Raw genomic sequence first — 20,527 nt, forward strand, 5'->3', positions numbered from 1 at the left:
TAGACCATAGAGTTCTTGGCATGGAAATCATTTCCAGAGGTTTCCTCTTTCAGGCAAGACCACACCTACGCCACCCCGGAGAGACACGTCTGTTCTGCCTGGAACCGCTCTGGGAGGGAGACTTTGCAGCCGCCCTTGGCAGCGGCGTCTTTCCCCCGGTCCCTGTGCTTGGGTCTTCCCGCCTCCGCCCCTGTAGCTGAGGTCCGCTGACCTTTCTCTCTCAAGCACCAACCTTCATGACCTGGAGCATCGTTGTTCAGGGCGGTTGCCCTTTGGCTGCTTTTCTCTCTGCTAAGTCACTTCATGTCCGGAACTTCTGGGTGGTGGCCAGTACAGTTCGGGGCTTCTCAAATGCCCCCCCTCACAATGTCCCACCCGGAAGACTGTGAACATGCACACAGACACCCGTGCACACGCACGTACACACCCGTGCACAGTTCAGCCTTCCGAGTAGCCCAGAGTGACCTACTGAAGGCTCAACATTTATTTGAAGTCTAACATTTTCTTTAAACATTCTTGGAAATGTAACATTCTGTCCCCAAGTACAACTGATTGTTTTCATTTTAAAACAATGCTTTATAAATGACTTAACAGCAGGAAAAAATTCACACATGCACACACCCTTTTTATTTTTTTAGCCCTGTGCAAACTGGTTGTTGGTGAAGATGCCACGACTTTTTTTTGTGGAATATCTGGTGCACTGCTAGCAACATCAGTTAGAGCGGCTTGGGGAGTGGGCGTCTTGGCTCCAGGAGCGGGTAGATCTGAGTTTGAATTCCGACTGTATCACCTTCGAGCAGCTGAATTTAAGCAGAATACACTCGCTTCTCGGTTATGAGAGGGGGATCATTTTTTCTACCTGGCAGGGTGTGTTCATTCAACAACCATCCAGCACATACTATGTGTCAGGCTCTGTTCTGTGGGCCGGGAACAGAGGTGAAAAAGAGACACAAGAGCTTCACATAGAATGAGGCGTTTCTAGTCCGGGTGAGGGTGATGGACAATGAACACGAGCAAGCAAATAAGAGCATTCCGGGTGGTGATGGCTGTTACGAGGGAGATGAGAGAGGGCGATGTGATAGTGACTGCGTGTGCGTGCGTGTGTGCGCGTGTGATGTGTGCAGGTTCGTGCATGTGTGTGTTTGTGCATGCGCGTGTGTACACCTGCACTCACTGCTTTAGAGGATGTGGCCAGCGAAGCCTCTTTGAGGAGATGACATTTGAATTGAGGTCTGATTGGTAAGGGGAAAGGCAGCTTTGAGAATCCAGTGGAGTAATTTAGAAAAGTTCCTGGCAATAGTAGGGGCTTGGTACACATAACTGCCTCTCTTTCTAGAAGAATCAAAGAAATGCTGTTTAAGCACAGGGAGGTCACGGGATGTCACGGGAAGGACCTCAACAGAGTAACCAAGGAATTCGGCTTGACTCTGGACATGACACAGGCAGGACTTTTCTCTGCGTCCCAGACTGCTGCCCCTCTCCCAGGGACGGCTGCCCCTGGGGGCTCCTGGTGCCCGGGAGCTTTCTAGTCGCATCTGTACCTGGGCCCCTGATAAGCAGTGTGTCTTCCTTTGCCGAGAGGCCTAGGTGTTCTGCTCACCTGTTGCCACAACCTGCTCCCATGGAGCATGTAAATAATATCATCACCCCCTTAATCAAATCACATCAGGTTTGAGTTGTAACCTGTTAATATTAGCTCCTTAAAGAGGCATTGCTTGTGCAGGCTGTGCAGGGACTCACTGCCTGCCGGCCCCTCCCCTTCGACCTATACAAACACCAGTGACCTGCCCCTAAACTCACCATCATCTAGGACGTCAGTGTCTGTGAAGCCCAGTGTCTGGTGCCCAGTGTTTGGCCTCACAGCATCCTTGAGGACTGAGCACCAGGGGCAGGGTGAAGAGTCTGAGCTTTGGAGCCAGCCCAGCCGGGGGTCACATCCTGGCTCTGAGCCTTATCATTTTTCTTTAAAATTAAACAGTGTTTTATAAGCTGAGGGCCCATAGCTCCCTGGAGTCTTTGGTATGTTATGGGTGGTCTGCAACTTAAATTAAAACAATTTTTTTTTTAGTTTAGAATTTTCATTTTGATGAGAACCTAAAAATATTCATGTAAACCTGTTCTGGATAATCCAAGTGACAGTTTATTAGCTAAATACCTCCATTATTGTAAGAAAAGATTTTTTAAATTTTGAATCCATAAGTGGGTGGGGATATAGAGATACCACGTGGGGTACCAATCTCCAAAGACCCTGTCCCAGGGAGGCCGGAACCGTGCCACCTTCCTGTGTAACACGGTTCTGCCTTTGGTGACCCAGCTTACACCAGCTCATTTGCAGTCAGTACAGTTGTAAGTAGAAGTGAATTCTTTTCCTTAAGCAGCATTTTCGGGTCTTTTCCAGCCTTATAGATCGGCTCTTCTCAATGAATGATTGGTGGTTTAAAGCAAGTTCATTTTTCAAAAGGAAAAAGTACCAACTCAAACAATGGTCCGTCCTGCTCAGATTCAAAAGAACTTGGTCAGCACGTGATCCGTCAGAGACTTCAGTGCTTCCTATCGTGAGACCCCACAAGGTCGGCTTCATTTCATCCACCGTCCGCCCCATTAAATTAATATTGTTCATTTGACGTTCCTGGTTTGTTTTTCAGTCTTGTACCTACTCCGTTTGTGAGTGTGCGTAAGAAACTTCTCCTTGATTTCATTGTACAGCTTGGGGTATGAAACATCAGGAAAGGAGCTGTGGCGGAATACAGTCGAGTGGACGCCCGAAGGGCGGAGCAGCTGTCCCTGCCTGGGGGGCTGGGGGGCCTGCGAAGGGGCGTAACATCCCACGGGTCTTTAAGAATGAGCAGCAGTTTGTCAGGTGAAGTAAGGATCGGGCTGAGGGAGGGCGGAGGACCCCAGGGACTCGGGTTATACGAGGCCCAGGGCCGGGTAAGGACCTGCTGTGGTTGAGTGAGAAGGTAAGAAAAGCGGAGAGCTGGCAGGGGGCCTGAAGGTCCAGGGAGGCCAAAGAGGGAAGGGCCTTGGGAACCAGGCTGAGGGGCTAGACTTGGTTCTGGGCGCAGAGCGGAGCTCCGGGCGGTCAACAAACATGGGTCTCGGATGATGTGATTTTTAAGAATGTAATTCTGGAAGTGGGGGGAAGGGAGGTTGGATGGATAGAGACCAAGTAAGAGCAAATGGCAGTGAGAGCTTGGGCCGTGGGGATGGAGGCCGTGGGACAGAGACCAGAGATATTTTTGAGGCCCAGCTGGCAGGGTTTTATGTCCAGTTGGTGGCAGGGAGCGGGGCTGGGACCACTTCTGGGTGAACCGGGAGATGGGGCAGGCATCAGGTCCTGGCTGGGCGACACTGAGCATGAGAAGCCCACGTGTCATCCTGGTGGGCGTGTCGACTTGGTGGTCTGGAAGGGAATCGGGGCTACCCGGCAATAAGGGACACGAGAACACGCAGGCCGCCACCGATGCAGTGGTGTTGCCCTTCAGAAGGTCTGAGTTAGATGGGAAAGCCGAGCGTGGAGCCCTAACATTCGAAGGGCAGATGGAAGGGGAGAAGCCAGCAGATGGAAGAACCAGGTGCTAGAAGAGGAGGAGAGAGCTCCAAGTTTAGGGGGAAATCCAGGGCGGTGTGGTGTGCTGGAGTCGAGGAGAGAGACGTTTCAGCAAGCAGGGGATCGTCAGGGGAGCTGACGCTGAGCACCTTCCTTCGAAGAGACAGGAGGCCGTCACCTAGGCATGCGGAGGAAGGGAGGGAAGCAGGGCGTCACGGGTCATCAGCCAAGTGGCTGGACAGCCTGGGCACGTGCTGCTCTGCAGAGAGGAGGTGCTGGACCTTCCACAGAGCAGGACACCAAGTGGCTGGTACACTTGTCATTCATCCATCCGCCGCATATTTTCCGAGGGCCTTGCCAGGTGACAGACTCTGTAAGGTGCTGTTAGAGAGAGCAGACGGAGCACAAAGATAAATGGGGCTAATCCCTGCCTCGGGGAGCTCACGGGGTCGCTGGGGAGATGGCTGTGTGCGCGGATGGTCACAGTGCCAGGTGGTCAGTGCTGTGCAGAGGGATGTGGGTGGCGGCCCCGGAGCACGGGAGAGAGGCTGTTTGGCCTGGAGGGGAAAGGTCTCGGGAGCTGAGTGGGAGCTCCCAGGCAGAGCGGGAGGGGAGAAGGGCGAGAGCACGGGAGCCGAGGGGACAGCGGGGTGACGGCAGGGGCCGGGAGGGGGCTTCCTGCTCGCTGTGAGCACTGGTCGGGCAGCAGTGAAGGGCAGGCTGGAAAGGAAGGGTGAGGCTGGTTTATGAAAGGCTGGAGTGCCACAGTCGAGAGTGAGTTTAGATCTTGCCTTTCTGAGTGAGAACTCAAGAGACAAAGGTGAGCAAGGGAGTAACACAGCAGGGCTAGGTACAAGAGCTCTGGTGGCGTGGGGAGGCCGGCGTGGGCAAGGGAAAGACTGAGCAAGGGAGTCCAAGTGGGTCGCACCTCAGCCCGTGTGCGGTCCCCCTCACTCACGCAGCGGAGTGTCTACAGAACACCCACTGGGAGCTCTGCTCTGCGCTGCTTTCAAATTCCCTTCCTCACAGGAGCCTGCAGAGCCCAGCGGCTTGCTGGGCAGTGCTGGATGCTGACCCGCGGCAGATGGCGCAGGCAGCCAGGCAGAACCCCCTGGAAGGCTGCGGCTCCTCTGGTCAGCCTCCGGGTCCAGAAGCCGGCGCTCTGTATTGTGTGGCCTGCTCACTGTTTTGACTGCCCTGGTCGGCTTGGGTTTGCGGGTAGGCGACTGCTGTTGAGAGCATGAGGCCAAGTGGACGAGCCACCGAGCCGAAGAACACAGCAGGCGGCGGCTCCTGCCTCCCGAGGAACTGCGGAGCCCCGTGGGGCGGCCTTGGCGCCCGGGCGCGCGCGCCGCGCCGCTTTCTGGCTGTAGCCGAGGGTGGTTCCCCTGCGGCTGGTGATGAAAGAACCCGCTCAGTTTCAGCAGGGAGAGTGTTTCCCATTATGCAGATCACATTCAAATATTTACCGCATTCTATCACTCTGGCCGGGCCCTGCCTCTGAGCAGCGTGGAAAGGCATCGGGCCTCCCGGGCGACGCGCTTAGGGACGGTCTTCTGCGCTTAGAGCCCGTCTTTGCTGGCAGTGGGGACCCCTGGGCACCACCTATGGGATTGCCTCTCTTTTGTGGTACTCGAAGCGAATCAGTGTGTGGCAAGGAATGTCAGTGCTCTTCCAGGAAAAATCAGAGCCTGTTAGCACTGGAAGGGACCCCAGCCCTCATCAAGCCCAGCCGGCTCAGGTTACTGATACGGAAACTGAGGTCCTGAGCCGCAGACTGACTTGCCCCAAGTCAGAAAGTGAGTAACAGCAGACTTGGGACCAGGGCACGGGCCCAGCCCTGCGTTTCCCACAGGTCTCCCTTCCCTCTGCTTCCTGTCTTTCCACAGTTCCTGTTGCTCCTCTTTCCTTCAAAGCACATTTCAGATGGGGTCTGCTCAGCGTGGATTCCACGTTAGGCAGGGACCGTTCTCTGAGTGTCTTCCTGTCCCCTGTGATGGACTGCAGGTTGGCCTCTACTTGGATGGAGTATTTGGGGGCTCAGGAAGTGGCAGCCTGTGGGGGAGGTCCACAGCCCAGAGGGTATGCTTGGTTGAGTGTTTTCCTCCTAGTGTCTCACCTAGAGGTCTCCAGGGGCCAGTGGTTCTCAAACCAGAGGGTGCACTCAGACTACTGGGGGAAGCTCGTGTAAAATGCATGTTCTGGTGTGGGAGCCAGGAATCTGCACGTCTCAAGGAGACGTGAGAGTGGTTCTGCTGTGGCTACCACGTGGGTCACACATGGAGAAACAGCACAAGACTGGGGGTGGGAGGACGAGGGCGTCTCCGTGCGGCTCTCCAGCGTCTGGGTCTGAGCATGTACTCAATACCGTATTTGTGGATGCATGCGGTAGAGTTTGATGTACCTGAGATAACTTACTGTGAGGATTCGCCACCTGGGAGGACAGCGGGCGTTGGGAGGGGGCCTGAGGGCCTGGCAGACAGGGCTGGAAGCCGCAGGCCCACCACACTCACAGCGGCTCAGCTGCTGGGTGACTGTGGATGGATTTCCCTCTGAACGGCTCCGGCTTTGGCTCAGGCCTGGCATTCCTCCCTCCACACATCTCTCCCTCTCCCTTGGCCTCCACTCACTCCTTCCTTGCTATGGTTCTGTACAAATGCATCCTTTTAACTGTCCCTGAAGTGCGTTTGTAGAAGTCACTTCTGTGTAAACCATGACGTGGAGGGTTCCGGCGCAGCGGTCAAGGCTGAGTGCGCTGCGGTCCGATCTCCTGGATTTGCCAGACTCCTACATTCATTTTGCAGCTGGCGGCGTTGACGTTATGCGGAGAGATACGATTCGGGGCTTTTACAGTGTGTTGTGTCAGAGTTGAGGTTGGCGGTTGAGGTGTGGGGCTGAAGTTGGGCCTCGGAGAAAACCCTCATGGAGGTCCTTCCCTGCGGCCTGCTTGGAGTCTGGAGCTTCCTTACCCAGACGCACCCGCCCAGGGAACGCATGTCCCGGCTCAGTGTCCCCGCGTTCACGTGCTCTCCAAGACTCTACTCTCTGGGCTCAGACCCCAAGGTGTGCTTTTGTCACGTTTGCTGTAGTGGGTTGACTTGGTTATGTGGCTGAAACCAAACCTCCGTTTTCCAGTCTCCTCCAGAAAGAGACCTCAGAACATCCGACTCTGCATGTGACTTGTTTTCGATGAAGAACAGATGGCGGGTTTAATTTTGTAGAAAGAAAATTAGAAACCAGTGATATTTTACATGATTTCACATTAGTAGCGAAACCAAATACACTGAAAACATGTAGAGCTGTTCCCAGTTAGGGATCTACTGGTGGGAATGGGAAATTCCCAGAGCTCTCTGGACTGGAAGGAGGACCACCGCCAACTCTGTCTACCCTGTGCCTGAATTTTTCTCCATTTAATATATTTATTCTTTATTTATTGAGTGAGCAATAGTGTAACCATGACGGAACCTTCTTAAATCACAAGAAAACTGACCCTGGGTCCAGCTGCGGTAACAGATTGTGTGTTTCCGTTTTTCCACGTCCCCTTCCAGGCTGTGCCTGCGGACTCTTTACATGATTGTAGTCACGGTGCAGCCACAAGCTTGCGTTCAGCATTTCTCACCTGGTGTTAGGTTGCAGGGCTGTATCCACGTTGTGCTGTGTGGGTCCTGGCTGTGACGCTTCATTGTCATGAAGCCCTCGTTGACTTGACCGTCTTTCTGTTTTCGTCACATATGTCCATCCTTTTGAAGACGACAGTGAAATAAAGCACAGCCACAACCCCTCAGGCCCTCCAGTCCTTCCCTAAGACCACTCGCTGTCTGTCCCTGTGGCCCCCTCCTCGCTCGGCCCCTCTCATCTCATGGAGACCCTGGCTCTCTGGTTGCGCTGGCCTGTGGTCAGCTGTGGTCTCCACACCCCTCCAGCCCTGGACTCCCTCAGTCCCAAGGCTCCTACTGCATCAGGACCACCTTGGGTCACATCCCAATCATTGCTTCCTCTCCAAGTCCTGTGCCAACGGCAGACCCGGCTTATTTCACATTATCTCAGTTATAACACTTCATCTGTGTATTATAATATTTGCAACCACTTAGATTTCATTCAGAGTTCTTCACTGCCAGCCACAAGCCACAGAAACAAATATGAGTAACAAGGAATTTCCCAGAACCAACCTAGGAAGCAGGCAGGAGCCTGGCACTCCGGAGAGCGACAGGAAGGGGCCCAGAGTGCGGGCAGTGGGGTGGGACGAAGGGCCCAAGCCACTGGTGGGCTCTTAGCCACTTCCCTGGAGATTCAGAGTCCAGGCAGTGTTGGTTGGCACACCTTGCTTACCTTGGCTCCAGCCGGCAGCATCCCTGAATGCGTCGCTGTCACACTGCATCCAGCGTGGAGGGGCGAATTCCTAAAGGACCCCGGGAAAGGGGAACGAGTGCCGGGCCGCCCTGCACGTGCATCGTGCCATCGGTGTGCATTCACACACGCATTCCTAACTTCCACACAGCCGGCCCCAGAGTGTTACGGCATCCAGCTCCGAACCCCAAGCCTTTGGGGGACGTCAGTTCCCCCTTTAGTTCCGCCTCCACCTCTTGACTTAAACAGGGCTGTGACCGCCTCAGGTTCTTCTGCTTCTCCGAGCGCCTTCCCCGTTCTCTGCTCCCTGGCCCGTGCCCCACGGTGGCCTGCCACAGGCAGCGGGACGTCAAGCCGTCATCTGTGCGAGAGGAAGGGGCTGTTAGAAGGCCCAGAGCATGCCTCCTCCTCGCCCCTAACCTCGCCCTGGACCGGGCCGAGCCTCATCTCCGGGGAAAGGGCGTGGCACGGTGTGCGGCCTGAGACAGGTCTTCTCTTCTAATCCTGTTAGTTTACTTTGACACCCCCACTGCCCCTGTTCTTGCAAACCTCCAGTGGAACCGAGAGAGCGCCCGTCTGACCTGAGGGCTGGGCCCGCAGCTTACGCGTTGCAGAGCTTGGTGACGGAGCTCTCCCAGCGCAGGGAGGAAACGGGGGTCCTCCACGCTCGTGCGCGGGCGGGCGGTGTGTGTGACGCTTCACCGCGTTATTCACATCATCTACCCAGCAATGCTGCCAGACCTGCATCACAGTCCGTCCCTGGCTACGCAGGGATTGGTTCCAGGACCCCCAGGCTTCCAGAACCTGCAGCCGCGCAAGTCCTTTCTGTGAAGTGGCGAGGTGTGTGTAAGCTGTGCGTCCTCCCACGCACATTCACGTCGCCTCTAGGTCACTCCTCGTACCCAGCACGACGCAAAGGCTCTATAAATAGTTGTAAGTGCGACGCCAACGTCATGTAAAGAGTTGCCAGGTCAAGGCAAAGTCAAGTTTTGCTTTTGGGGACTCTCCGGCATTTGCTTCTCCGAATGCTTTCAGTCTGAGGTTGGCGGAACCCAAGGTGTGGAACCGGTGGATACAGAGGGCATTTTGTTTCTTACGTGTATTTTCAAAACCCATGCTTCCTCCACTCGGGCACCCTGCGTCCGTGACCACATCGGCAGGCTGGAAGCAGAACTGCTTGAAATGCATCTTGCATCAGACGCAGAGCTTGTGTTGAAGCAGTTCAGGCAAAGAGCGGGTATGTCTTGCGTCTCCTGATTACATCTTCTTTCTGTCACCGTCCAGGATGCCTCCTGCTTTCAGTGGCAGATCTCACCTCTTTCCTGGGAGGCTGAAGCCATCCAGTATGCACTTCACCACCCACGCCTCTCCTTACAGCAGGATATCACTTTTTCTTAACAGAAGATCAAAGAGCAATAATTATTTGTTTCCACCTAATGATCTGTAAGTGGGTCTATTCCCTAAATGCCGTCCTACCGCTTGGCTTTTTCTCACTGATTAATGCATTAGCTGTCAGCTTTAACAGACGCAAGTCCACCTCATCTGAGCAGCGAAGTGGTGTCCCAGCGTTTGGACAGACTGGGTTTGGGAGACTTAACCAAGCTCCTCCTCACGGACATTTAGGTTGTTTGCAGAGTTTGGGGATTTTGTTCTTACAAAAAATGAGGCAGTAAAAGTCCTTCTGTGTACACATTCATGCACTAGTTTTGAGCGCTTCTATAGGGTGGATGACTGAGAGCAGACCTATTAGCTAGAGGGTACGTGCACTGAAAGTTGGGTGGGGACTGCGGTGTCCCCTGCAAAGAAGTGCCCCAACTCAGACTCCCACCAGTAGCGAGCGTTCCGGCCACGTCAGTGTCGTCCAACTTTATCATCTTTGCTGATCTGATGGGGGTAAAACGGGATTCCGCCGTGTTCGCTTGCGTTCATTTCTTTCCATGTGCTGTGCTGTGTGTGTACTGTGTTTGTTTTCCTCAGCTGCTCAGCCTGGGTGGCTATAACAGAACCCCGTTCACTGGGCGACTCAGACAACAGGAATTTATGTCTCGCAGTTCCAGAGGCTGGGAAAGTCCAAGGTCAAGGTGCTGGCAGGTCTGGTTCCCCAGTGGGGGCCCTGTCCCTGGCTTGCAGGTGGCTGGCTTCTCACTGTGTCCTCTGAGAGGGAGTTAGTTCTAGTCGCTCTTCCTCTTCTAAGGATGCTAGTCCCACACCGGTGCCATCTTCTAAGCCTGGTTAACCCCCAAAGGCCCCACCTCCATATGCCATCACAGTGGGGCAGGACTTCAGCACCGGAACTTCGAGGGGGACACACACACCGAGTCCAGACGCCTGTAAACCACTCACTCGTGCGTGGCCTTTGCCCCTCCTTCCATGGCTTGTTTGTCTTTTTCTTACGGATTTGCTAGCACTCTTTATAAACGAGGGAAATCAGCAGTTTGGGGTCATTTGAGAAGCGCCTCGTGTTTTCTGCCTCAGTCTCTACACACTGCGTGTGTCTCGGGGAAGGGACAGAGTGCTGGCCGTTTACAAGGCTTCGTGTTTCTATTATTTGTTTGTTTTTGTCTTTCACCATGTCTTTGGTTTTGCTGTTTGTCGCTGACTAACTGAGGGCCTGTTAGTTAGTCCTAATTTAGGAATATTACGTCTCAGAACACTTGGAAGGTTTCCCAGAAAACTCCCAGACCATCAGGAAAGGAGGAGGCAGGAGGGTCTTTAGGAGGGCTGAGAAGGAGCAGGGTGGGGAGAGAGAGTGGTGCAGCTGGGAAGCTGGCCTCCAAAGCTCTCCTCCCTTTATTTAAAAAAGATTTTTCTTCCTTTCTTTCTCTTTCTCTGCATTTCCCCCCTTCCTTCCTTTCTGTTTCTCTGTCTTTTCCCCCGTTTCTGGCTGTGTACACTTCTGGAGCATGTGGCTGGATTCCCACCATGGGGACTGAGATGGAATTTCAAGTCACTCACCATAATTCAACTTTACAAATTAGAGAATTCTTATGAATAGAACCGGATGGAATGTGGTTTCATGTCTTCTCTCCCCGGGGACCCTGCCCAGTTTGGCAACAGGAAACTGAGTTAAGGGTGGGATTACTTCTAGGAAGTGGCTTTTCAGTCTAGCTGTGCGGCTAATCCACGCGTTACAGCCCGAGTTATCTGTTAATGAGGGCAAAGGAAACGTCCAAATGTGCCAGGAGCATGCTTCTGCCTTTGTACGTTCCTCCCGATTATCCTTCTACTGGAAGAACTATCGAAGTGGGTTTATTTCTCCTCATTTCACCCTTCTGTTTTCCACCAGCAACACAGGCAGGGAGGCACCAGGCTGCCTGGAAAAAAAAAAAAAAAAACACTAGACTAGGAATCCAGGGACCTCAGTTTCAGTCCTGCCTGCACCCCTCGTTGGCCTGAGACTGTGGGCAAGTCACACATCTTCTCGGGGCCCCAGTTTCTTCCTGTAAAAGGGCCAAAATAACCAGCCTCCAGGGTGGCTCGGGGCCCTGTAAAGTGGAACCTGGGGCTGGTGGCGCCCACACCGTGCAGGTGAGCCGTGTGCCCAGGGCCGGACCCGGACAAGGAGCCCAGCGAAGCCCACCGCCGTCCTTCCTGGTCCTGGGAGCACCGACACATGGTGTTAGTGTCTTAGGGCTGTTGTCACAAAGAACCACAAACTTGGTGGCTTACCACACCAGAAATGTATTCCCTCACAGTTCTGGAGGCCGGAAGTTCAAAATCAAGGTGTGACCTTCCAGTTACGAGGGGCAGTCCTGCCCTGAGTCTTGCAGCTTGTGGCGGCCCCCGGCCTGTGGCTGCGGGCCTCCCATCTCTGCCCCCGTGGTCACGTGGCCTTCCCCTCTGTGTCTTCTCTTCTGTGCCTTCTAAGGACACTTGTTGTCAGATTTAGGGGCCACCCGGAAAAGCTAGGATGACCTCATTGCAAGATCCTTAACTTAATTACACCCACAAGGGCCCTCTTCCTCAAAAAGGTCACATTTACAGGTTCTGGGGGTGGGGCACGGGCACCTCTTCGGGAGCGGGGACCACTCAGCCCACCACACAGGCTCTAGGGGTTACTTCTGGATCAAGACTGTGGCCCGATTTGACACATTGTTTTACAACAATCTCAGCGAATCCACCATTGGTCTGATACCAGTCAATCAGGACACGTGAGGGAGGAGAGGAAAGAACAGAAGCTTGTCCTTTGTTTGATCTGTGTTGTGTCTGCAGCAGCACAGGCCTTCCCTCCTGGGTCCCCAGCTTCGTGGGGATGAGTTGAGTGTATTTGCTGTTCCTGTGCCCACCCCCCGCCTGCTGCTCACATCCTGGTGGGAAGAAAACTGCAGCCCTCCGACCACAGAGCCTTCGGTCCTGGCCCTGCCCTGGCCGCGTGTCCCGTGGGCTCCACTCCGCGTCACCCTGGACCTCTCGCTGTGGCTCTCGGAACATGGCTCCCACACTGGCTGTCTGACGTCCAGCCTGGGCTTAAACCTCTGATTAGATGCTTGTTTGCTCCCTGGGCCCCTCCGCCCTCTCACTCTTCCTGGTTCGGTTACTCACTGAACCTTCAGGAACCCAGCCTAAGCTGTCAGGGTCACCCAGAGACCCCTCTGTATCCGAGAGTGTAGTTGAAGGCAGGCGGCCCCAATTATACAAGCCCCATGGCTTCGGGGTAACTGAGCACCTGGGGGCAAGGACTCTGCCTCAGAGTGGAGCCCTGCAGGGCGTTAGGGACTCCAGTGCCAGCGGCAGCAGCGGCTCCCACTTCCTGAGCACTTACCTTGGGCACTTCGGTGGGGTTCTTCATCCTCTGAGTCCTAGGCCCCCTCTGGGGTAATCTTAGCTCCATGTCTCGTTCCCATGGGGTGTGAAGGGGTTCAGCCTATTCTGATTTGTTCCACACAAAGGAGAAAGTCCCTGTACCTTCCCACTGCTCAGGGGTATCGTGGGGACAGAGGGGTGTAACCGTGAAAGGTCTTCAGGCTCGGACCAAACAATGCTGCTGAAAACCAACATCTTAAAAAAAAAAAAAAAAAAAAAGCCAAGGTAGTCTGGAGGCATTTATGCCCAAGGTTCACTGAAAACCCCACATTTTAAGCAAAGTCAGTGTTGCTCGGCATCCCAAGGGTAAGAAGGACATTCCAGGAGAAGGGCCCAGAAACGCAAGAGCGACTGTCTGCTGGGGAGAGAGCGTGGTGTGCCGGAGCTGCGGGCACTGGGGGCTGGGGAGACGCCAGTCCAAACCCAACGGCGGCCACTTGACCTGGGCAGGTCACACTCTCTGAACCTCAGGTGGGAAACCTCATCTCTGAAAGGGGAGAGTGGTAGGAGCCAGGGCTGCTGGAGGACCAGAAATTACAGGTGTATCTGGCACCAAGTGGCGTGCCTCCTCCAAGGCCTTCTCAGCCCCTCACCTCCGCACCAGGCACCCAGTGCCCGGAGCCTCCCCCAGTCTTGCACTCGCTGCGTGGAGCTCTTCTGCCGCTGGGTCCTGGCCACTCGCGTGACCCGGGGTGCTTTTCTCCTTGTCCTCGGGGCCTAGCTCCACACTGGTGTGCAGCCGGCGCTCAGAGCGTGCCTGCATCACGACGGAACGCGGTGGGCCCAGGCTTAGCGCCTTGCTCGGCACGCTAGATCTCTGCAGAGTGACCAGCAAACGAACAGGAGTGTAGAGTCACCCTCTGCGAAGAACTTGAACGCCTTCTGACATCTTCACCTCTCCTGACTCACCGCGGAAGTAGGAGAGTTGATCATTATGGTCGCTGACACCTATGTGTTCACTGCCAGCTCCTGCTGTGCAAGTGGATGACCTGACAAATCTCCTACAGCCCTGAGAGGCAGCGAGGGACCATCCCTCTTTAGAACACACAGAGGTTCAGAAATTTCCCAGGCACACTGGTAGAGGTGGTGGCCGGGATGTGACTCTGGGCACCTGGTTCTGGAGCGGGGCCTCTCAGCCCCGGTATCCACTGCCTTTACCGCATGGAGACGCTGGTCGTGGCCACCTCTGCAGCTTCAGGGAAGCGCTGTCCCTCTAGCCTGGATCCCGGGACCCATCGGAGGCCAAGGGGGACTCCTGAGGGTAAACCTGAGTAAGAGGTGAGGGCGCACAGTCTCCCAGGCATGCCCCAAGCCTGGACCACATGCGACTTCCAAGAGCCCCACGCATATATATACATATATAAAGTTCTATGTAATGGCCGTGTCTGTGTAAAGACGAATACAACCCAGGCTGGATTCATTTTGTCTCTCAGATCTTAACACAGACCCCGTGCCAACTCGTGCCCGATGGCCAGGCCTCCCGGGTTATATCCAGAGCCTCTGCGGGTGCAGCGGGAGCGGTGTGCGGTCCCCTAACCGGCCTCTGTCTCCACAGGTGCCGCAGCGGATGGCGGCGGCCGAGGGCGCCCCCGAGGATGGCGGCGGCGGCGCCCCGGGCGTGTGGGGCGCCTGGGGCCCCTGGTCCGCCTGCTCGCGCAGCTGCAGCGGCGGCGTGATGGAGCAGACGCGGCCCTGCCTGCCCGGCGCGCACCGCGCGCGCGCGGCTCCGCGGCCCCCGGCCGCCGCGCGCGCCTTCGCGGGCCACGTGGTGTCGGCCGTGCGCACGTCGGTGCCGCTGCACCGGAGCCGCGAGGAGCCCCGCGCCCCCGCCGGCCTCGACGCCGGCCGCCAGGGCCCGGCGCCGCGGGGCAGCCGGCACCCGCAGGCCCGGGCCCGCGAGCCCACCGCGGACAGAAGGTACTCGCCCGCCCGCCACTGTCCCTGTCCCCGTCCCCGCCCCCGCCCGGCCGCGCCGCGCTGCTCTGCGTCCCAGGTCACGCAGTATCACTGCCTTGCTTCAGCCAGGTGGGGAGGAATTCTTGGCTCCACGGAGCTCCTTTCATCCTTTGATTTATTTTGCAGCCTCTGAAAGCGTCGAGGCCACTCCCACCCCCTCTGTGGTTCTGAATAGCCTCCGAAGTGAAGCTGCGTCTCAGAGGCCCTTAGGCCCCAACCTTAGGGGAGCCCTGCGGCGGGGGTGAAAGAGAGAGGGACCTGGAAGCCGGGACGCCTCCGCCCTAGTGCCCCTAGAGCAGGGGGAAAGGGGGGTTCCTGCGGCCCGCGGGCTCTGTGCATGGGAGCTGAGGACACAAAACGAGGGGCCTTTTACTCCAGGAGCGGCTGGGAGTTTGGAACCCTCTGACGGGTCCAGCGTCTCGAGTCTGACTTGCCCCTTCCTAGGCTGTAGCTTCCAGGATTCTATGAACTTTTCCAGAAACTTTCTCCAAAGTATTTTGAGTGAACACACAACTTTGAGGATATGGCTAATTAAGGGCCTAGACTTTTTTTAGGGTCAATAAAATACAAACTCCAGAAATGGCATAGGGCGCCGGAAGAGCAGTGCAGCCCTGAAAGGCGACAGCGTGCGCCCCTGGGGAGGTAGGGCTCAGAGGACGGAAGAGCTTGTCAGTGCGCTCTGCTTTGCGGGGAGGGGTAATCAGGTTTATCTGCTTATTAATTATTATTATTTTACTTAATGGAGGTACTGGGTATCGAACCCAGACCTCACGCATGCTAGACATGCATCCCCACCGCGGAGCTACACCCTCCCTCCCCCACTTGTCAGTGAATCACTGAACCAGCATTGACAGGTCACCCAGCACCCATTCAGCAGCATTTGCTGGGCGCTCTGGGTCCACGATCAATTCGGAGAGAATATCAATGCGAAAGCGGTGACACTAACAACAGACAGACATTTACAGGAAGAACAGAGAGAGTGAGCGAGGCTCTCATGCTCAGGACGCGTGCAATTTAGTCACTGAGCCAAGGTGACGCCCATCCCAGGCAAGGTGCGACTAGCAGGTGGGCTGCCTTGCCCCTCCTGCTGCTCGCAGCTTAGACGTTGGCGTCAGTGGCCACCCTCTCCCCTTACGGCTGGAGCCGCGTGAGAAGGCCCAGCCCGGAGCTGCAGGGGGAGAGGAGGTGCCGCCCGTCCGCCCCCATCAGCCTCACACTCTGGACCTGGTCAGTAGGAGCTTGGAGAGGGACAACCGTTTCACAGAGAAGGTGCTCCAGCTGGATTCTGAATGATTCACCGAATCCGGGTTGATGGCAGGGCGAGGTGAAGAAGGGAGAATGCCGAGGCCTGGCGCGGCCTGTCAGTGGGAGAGTAAAGGAGACAGCAGCTGGGAGAGGACGCTTCCTTTTTTCCCCCTCTTCCTGCGTAGAAAGCCGAGGGCCCTTCAGTGTCGCTCGGGGACTGAGGGGCTGCTGCAGGTGAAGGTGCGGATATGACCTTGTCTCCTTTGATCCCGACCACCACCCCGTAATAACGTGGCTGCCCAGTCCCTTATCTGCAACGCTCACGGCCAGTGCATCTTAGCCTTCAGAGCTGTTTGGGTTTTAGAAAGGTAACTGAGGGTCTGTTTCACAGGTTATGTGCTATGGGGCCACATTCCATCATCAAACATGTTTATTTTGGCAGTGAAACATACGAATGTTCACATCAGATAGGATGAAAAAGAAATTAAAAGACCGTTAAGAAGCCTCATGTCCATTAAGGTGAGGTTGGCCGCCCAGTGAGTTTTACCACCAAACAGAAAAAAAAAAAAAATTCAAAAGAAAAGGAAAGAAAACTTGGTTTTCAAAATTCTTGGCTTCAGAACTGCAGATTTATGACAGCTAAAGATTGTCGAATACCTACTCCGTGCCAGGCACTGTTCTTGTCTCTTTGTACTGACAACCCTATGAGATAGATGCTAATATCAACCCCCTTTTTAGAGGGGAAGAAATGGAGCCCAGAGAAGGAGAGTAACTTGCCCAAGGCCACACAGCTAGTCTGCCAAGCGTTAGGAACCCAGGCAGTCCTGGCTCTGGGACCGATGAAGTAGATGTTAACACACGAGGGATCAAAGGCTCTAAGGATGAATGACTTGGAAGAGCTGGGGTTTGAAGGTGCTGCTGACTCCCAGATCCCTGGAGGACTGGTGACCTCTCTTCTGGCCTCTGTGGTTGAGACCCGAGGAAGGCTGCGCGGGGAGCAGGCTTGCGCTGGCCGCTGGCCTGGGCTGCAGGCATTCCAGCCCGTGCGTTTTGGCAGCAGGGATTTTTTTTCTTCTTCTTATTCTAACTTATTGACAAGGGGCCAGTTACTGTTTACTACGAAGTTCCTGCAAGTTTCTATCCTGCTCTTGTAATATGACAGTTTCAGATGAGACAATCCAAATGTTAGTCTGGGAGGCCCGCGCTGCCGACAAACGTGCAGCTCTTCCTGGCTGACGAAAATCACATTTGCTTATGTTACTAGTCATTAGGAACTTGCACAGGACATGTGACCCCCGAAGAAATGTCAGTGTGTTCTCCGGATGGCTGGCTGCCTTGCTCTCTGTTTCAGGTTTGAGGTTTGAGGCGAAGGCTTCAGGGCTTAGATGTTTAAGAAACTGTGAGGTTGCTATGCTACGCAACCGAAAACCTAATTGGAGCCAGATAACAGATAACACAAAATGATTCAACCTTCTAACAAGTATTTATCAAGCACCTGCCGTTGTAAGGCCCTGGACAGACACAAAGGTATAAAAACCAGGTTAGGGACCCTCCGGGCTTTTACTGACAGGCCAGAGCAGCTGTTTCCAACCTTACTGTTTTTTGAAGCATAAGAATCCTTTGTGCAAAATCAGTCTTAGGTGGTGGCTCAGTCTGTCACACAGATAGAGCTGAGCTGCTCTGGTTGAAGCCTCAGAGACATCACTGTAGAAACCCGGGGTCTGGGTCCCAGTGCAGCGGTGGTTTTCAGCCTCGGTTGACCATCAGAATCCTTTGCCCATCTTTTAGAAGTCTTGACATCCTGGTCACATCCCAAACCAACATCTGGATCTCCAAAGGCTGTACTCGGACATTAATGTAATTCCAGTCCAGCCAAGGACAGGAACCTCTGATCTGGAAGTATCTCTTTGGAACCTCAAGGTTTTGTGGGAAATAATTTGAGAATCAGTATTGTCCAGCAGGATTTTCCAGGTTCGGGGTCGCCTGCTCGGGAAAGGCTTCCACAAAGGTGGCCTCCCCTGGGATTTCTTCACAGCCATAGTGGCCTGGGGAGGCTTGGGCCGGGAGACTTCAGCCTGCAGATCTTGGCCAGCAGGTTCCATAATGCATTCTACCAAGCCCCCCCTCTCTCCATGCCCAAGGCTGTGTCCCTGGGACGGCTAAAGGGGGAGGAGGTATGCAGGTGAGTCGGGCAGCCGTGCAGCAGCTCACACCTGTGAAATTAAGACTGTCCTCAGTAGGAGAGCCTTCCCCCTCAGTTTCTGGAACTGGGTACCTGCAGACTGGAGGGAGCCCAAAGGGGCCCCTGTTATGGCAGACCTTCCCTTTTATGACACTGAAACCAGATGGATTTCCCATTCCCGAAGTGTCTAGCAACAATGGCTTCCAAAGAGAGGCCCTGCTGCCCAGAGTCCAGGTACACACGCCTACAGAACCTGCTGTAAATACCTGCTGGCCAGTTTCCCTCGGCTTCCACAGAGACAGGATATGAGGGCAGCGCCCGCCGCACTCGGAGAGCCACTTCACGACCTTCGTCATGCTCTGGTTGCCAAGCAGCCCGCGAACAGGCAGGCGTTCCTCCCCAGTGGGCTTCCTTACGCTCGCCTGCCTGAGCCAGTTCTCCTGATCATTACGTGCACGAAGCAGCTGGAATCTGGGGATGGGATGCTGGGTGCTTTAATTCAGAGATTTGTTTTTAGATAGGGAGCGCCTCCCCCCACAGGCGTGGCAAGTTGAGAACTGTCACCTACTGGAGACAGTGGTAGGAGCCTGGGGCAGGAACGTCACGGCTGTGAAATCATGGCCACTGTCTCCCCTGGGCGGACGGAGAGCGTCATACCCTCCGGGAATCAGAAAGAGGTTGCGGAGGGGGGCTTCCCAGAGCCCCCAGAGAAGTCGAGCCGCGTTTCCTGCTGGGAGGATTCTGGCTAGCTCAGCGATCCCGACGCCCGGGCTGTGCAGGCCCACAGCTCGAGAGCGGTTTGCGGTCAGTTTTCAATTATTGGGTTTTTTGGTTTTTTTCTTTGAAATATTGGTCTTTATTTGGAGTCAGCTTTTTAACCAGAACTTCCGATGTCGGGCGCAGCGGGAGAGAACCCAGCCTGAGAGGCTGCAGACGCACGAGGGCGAAGAGCCCGGCTCTGGCGCCGGGGGGCCCGCGTCTCTGCCCAGCCCCGCCGCTGCCTGGCCGCGTGTCCTGCCGACGCTGCTTGACCTCCCCCGCTGAGGGGGGTGGCGCGCCGCTTTGCTGGGTGCTGGGAACCGGACCCGTCACGCAAAGGGCTCGGCACAGCGCGGGGCCCCTCAGAAGCCCGCGTGGAGGCGTCGGCGTGCCTTCCGCACGCCGGGCATGCTGGCAGGCGTGTACACGCGGCGTTTTCTCAGGTCTTCCCCGTGGGTTTGCGTGGAGGACTTGTGTTTTTCCAGGTTATGGATGAGAAACCCGAGGGTCAAAGAGAAGATGTCAAATTCAGGGTCCCGTGGAAGGAAGGCAGGAGAATCAGAGTGTGCACCCACCTGTTTCCCATGCCGCTCAGCCTTGCCCTTCTAGAGAGCCTTTCTCAAAGTCAAAGGTACCGCTCATTGATTAAGCCTAGTACAGTAAACAAATATTTCTCTGAGATGAAAAACAAAATTTTCTCTAACATTTACCCCCAAGTTTTTGGTCCAGTAACTTATGTATCGGTAACGCTGAAACCATCTGCACCACGAACTCCAAAGTCTATGTGGGAATCCGGGGGAGCCACGAGCCCGCGACGGTCGGCTGCTGGCCACGCCCAGCCTTCTCGTAAAGGTGCTTGCTTTCAAAGGCTGCCTCTGGGCCACAGGGCTTGATTCACAGAGGTGACCTGGGCATTAACCTTTCTGTGTTTCGTTCTCATCATTCCTCGTGTGTCTGCTGTGAACTAGCCCCTGTGCTAAATGTAAAAGGGCAGACAGATGCAGGAGGTGTGGTTTCCCAGGACCCCACACCTGCGGAGGAGACACCCAGGGGTGACCGCCAGCAGGTGGTGTGGGGCACGTCCTACCTGCAGGGTGGGCAGGGGCTGTGGGAGCGCGGGGCTGGGGCTGACTCTCGGGGAATCAGGGTGACTTGGTGGTGGAGGCACTTCCTTGCCAAGTGAGGGAAGAGCTGGGAAGCACTTGGTATGGAGGGAGAGGGCAGTGGTTCGGTGACACAAGAGGAACCAGAAAGTGTCCTTGTCCTCAAGGGGTGCATGCTGGGGGTGGGGTGGGGAGACAAACGAACCGACATGTCCAAGACCCAGTGCCCAGGGCTCCCTCCAGGGCACACTCAGGGTGTGGGGAGGAGAGGAGGGGCAGAGGGAGGACCGGGGAGCCAGGGGAGGCTTCGCAGTGGTGGTGATGACCGAGCTGAGCTCGGGAGAGGAAGGGTTTCAGCAGAGGCTGAGAGCGAGGAGGGCATTCCTCCAAAAGCAAGCTGCGAGGGCTGAGACCGGGCGGTACGGCGAGCCCGTCACATTCGGGAAGTTCCAAACAGTCTGATGAGGCCAGAGCCCGGGTGGTAGGGGAGGGAGTGTCCGGGCGAGACCGGGAAAGTCCACAGGCCCCTTTCCAAGGAGTGATGGTGAAGCAGTCCTAAGGGGACTGAAACAGAGTTTCTTT

General features: G+C 55.4%; 1 protein-coding gene across 1 annotated transcript in view; it reads left to right on the forward strand.

Annotated features, from left to right (window-relative positions):
* Positions 1 to 20,527, forward strand: part of THSD4 (thrombospondin type 1 domain containing 4) — a 485,342-nt gene that overhangs the window by 62,586 nt on the left and 402,229 nt on the right. The window contains 1 exon segment of the mRNA XM_032469213.1: positions 14,256 to 14,617. Coding sequence (XP_032325104.1) covers positions 14,256 to 14,617 — 362 coding nt within the window.

Source organism: Camelus ferus, chromosome 27 (genome assembly GCF_009834535.1).
Source record: "Camelus ferus isolate YT-003-E chromosome 27, BCGSAC_Cfer_1.0, whole genome shotgun sequence".
Lineage (NCBI taxonomy): Eukaryota > Metazoa > Chordata > Mammalia > Artiodactyla > Camelidae > Camelus > Camelus ferus.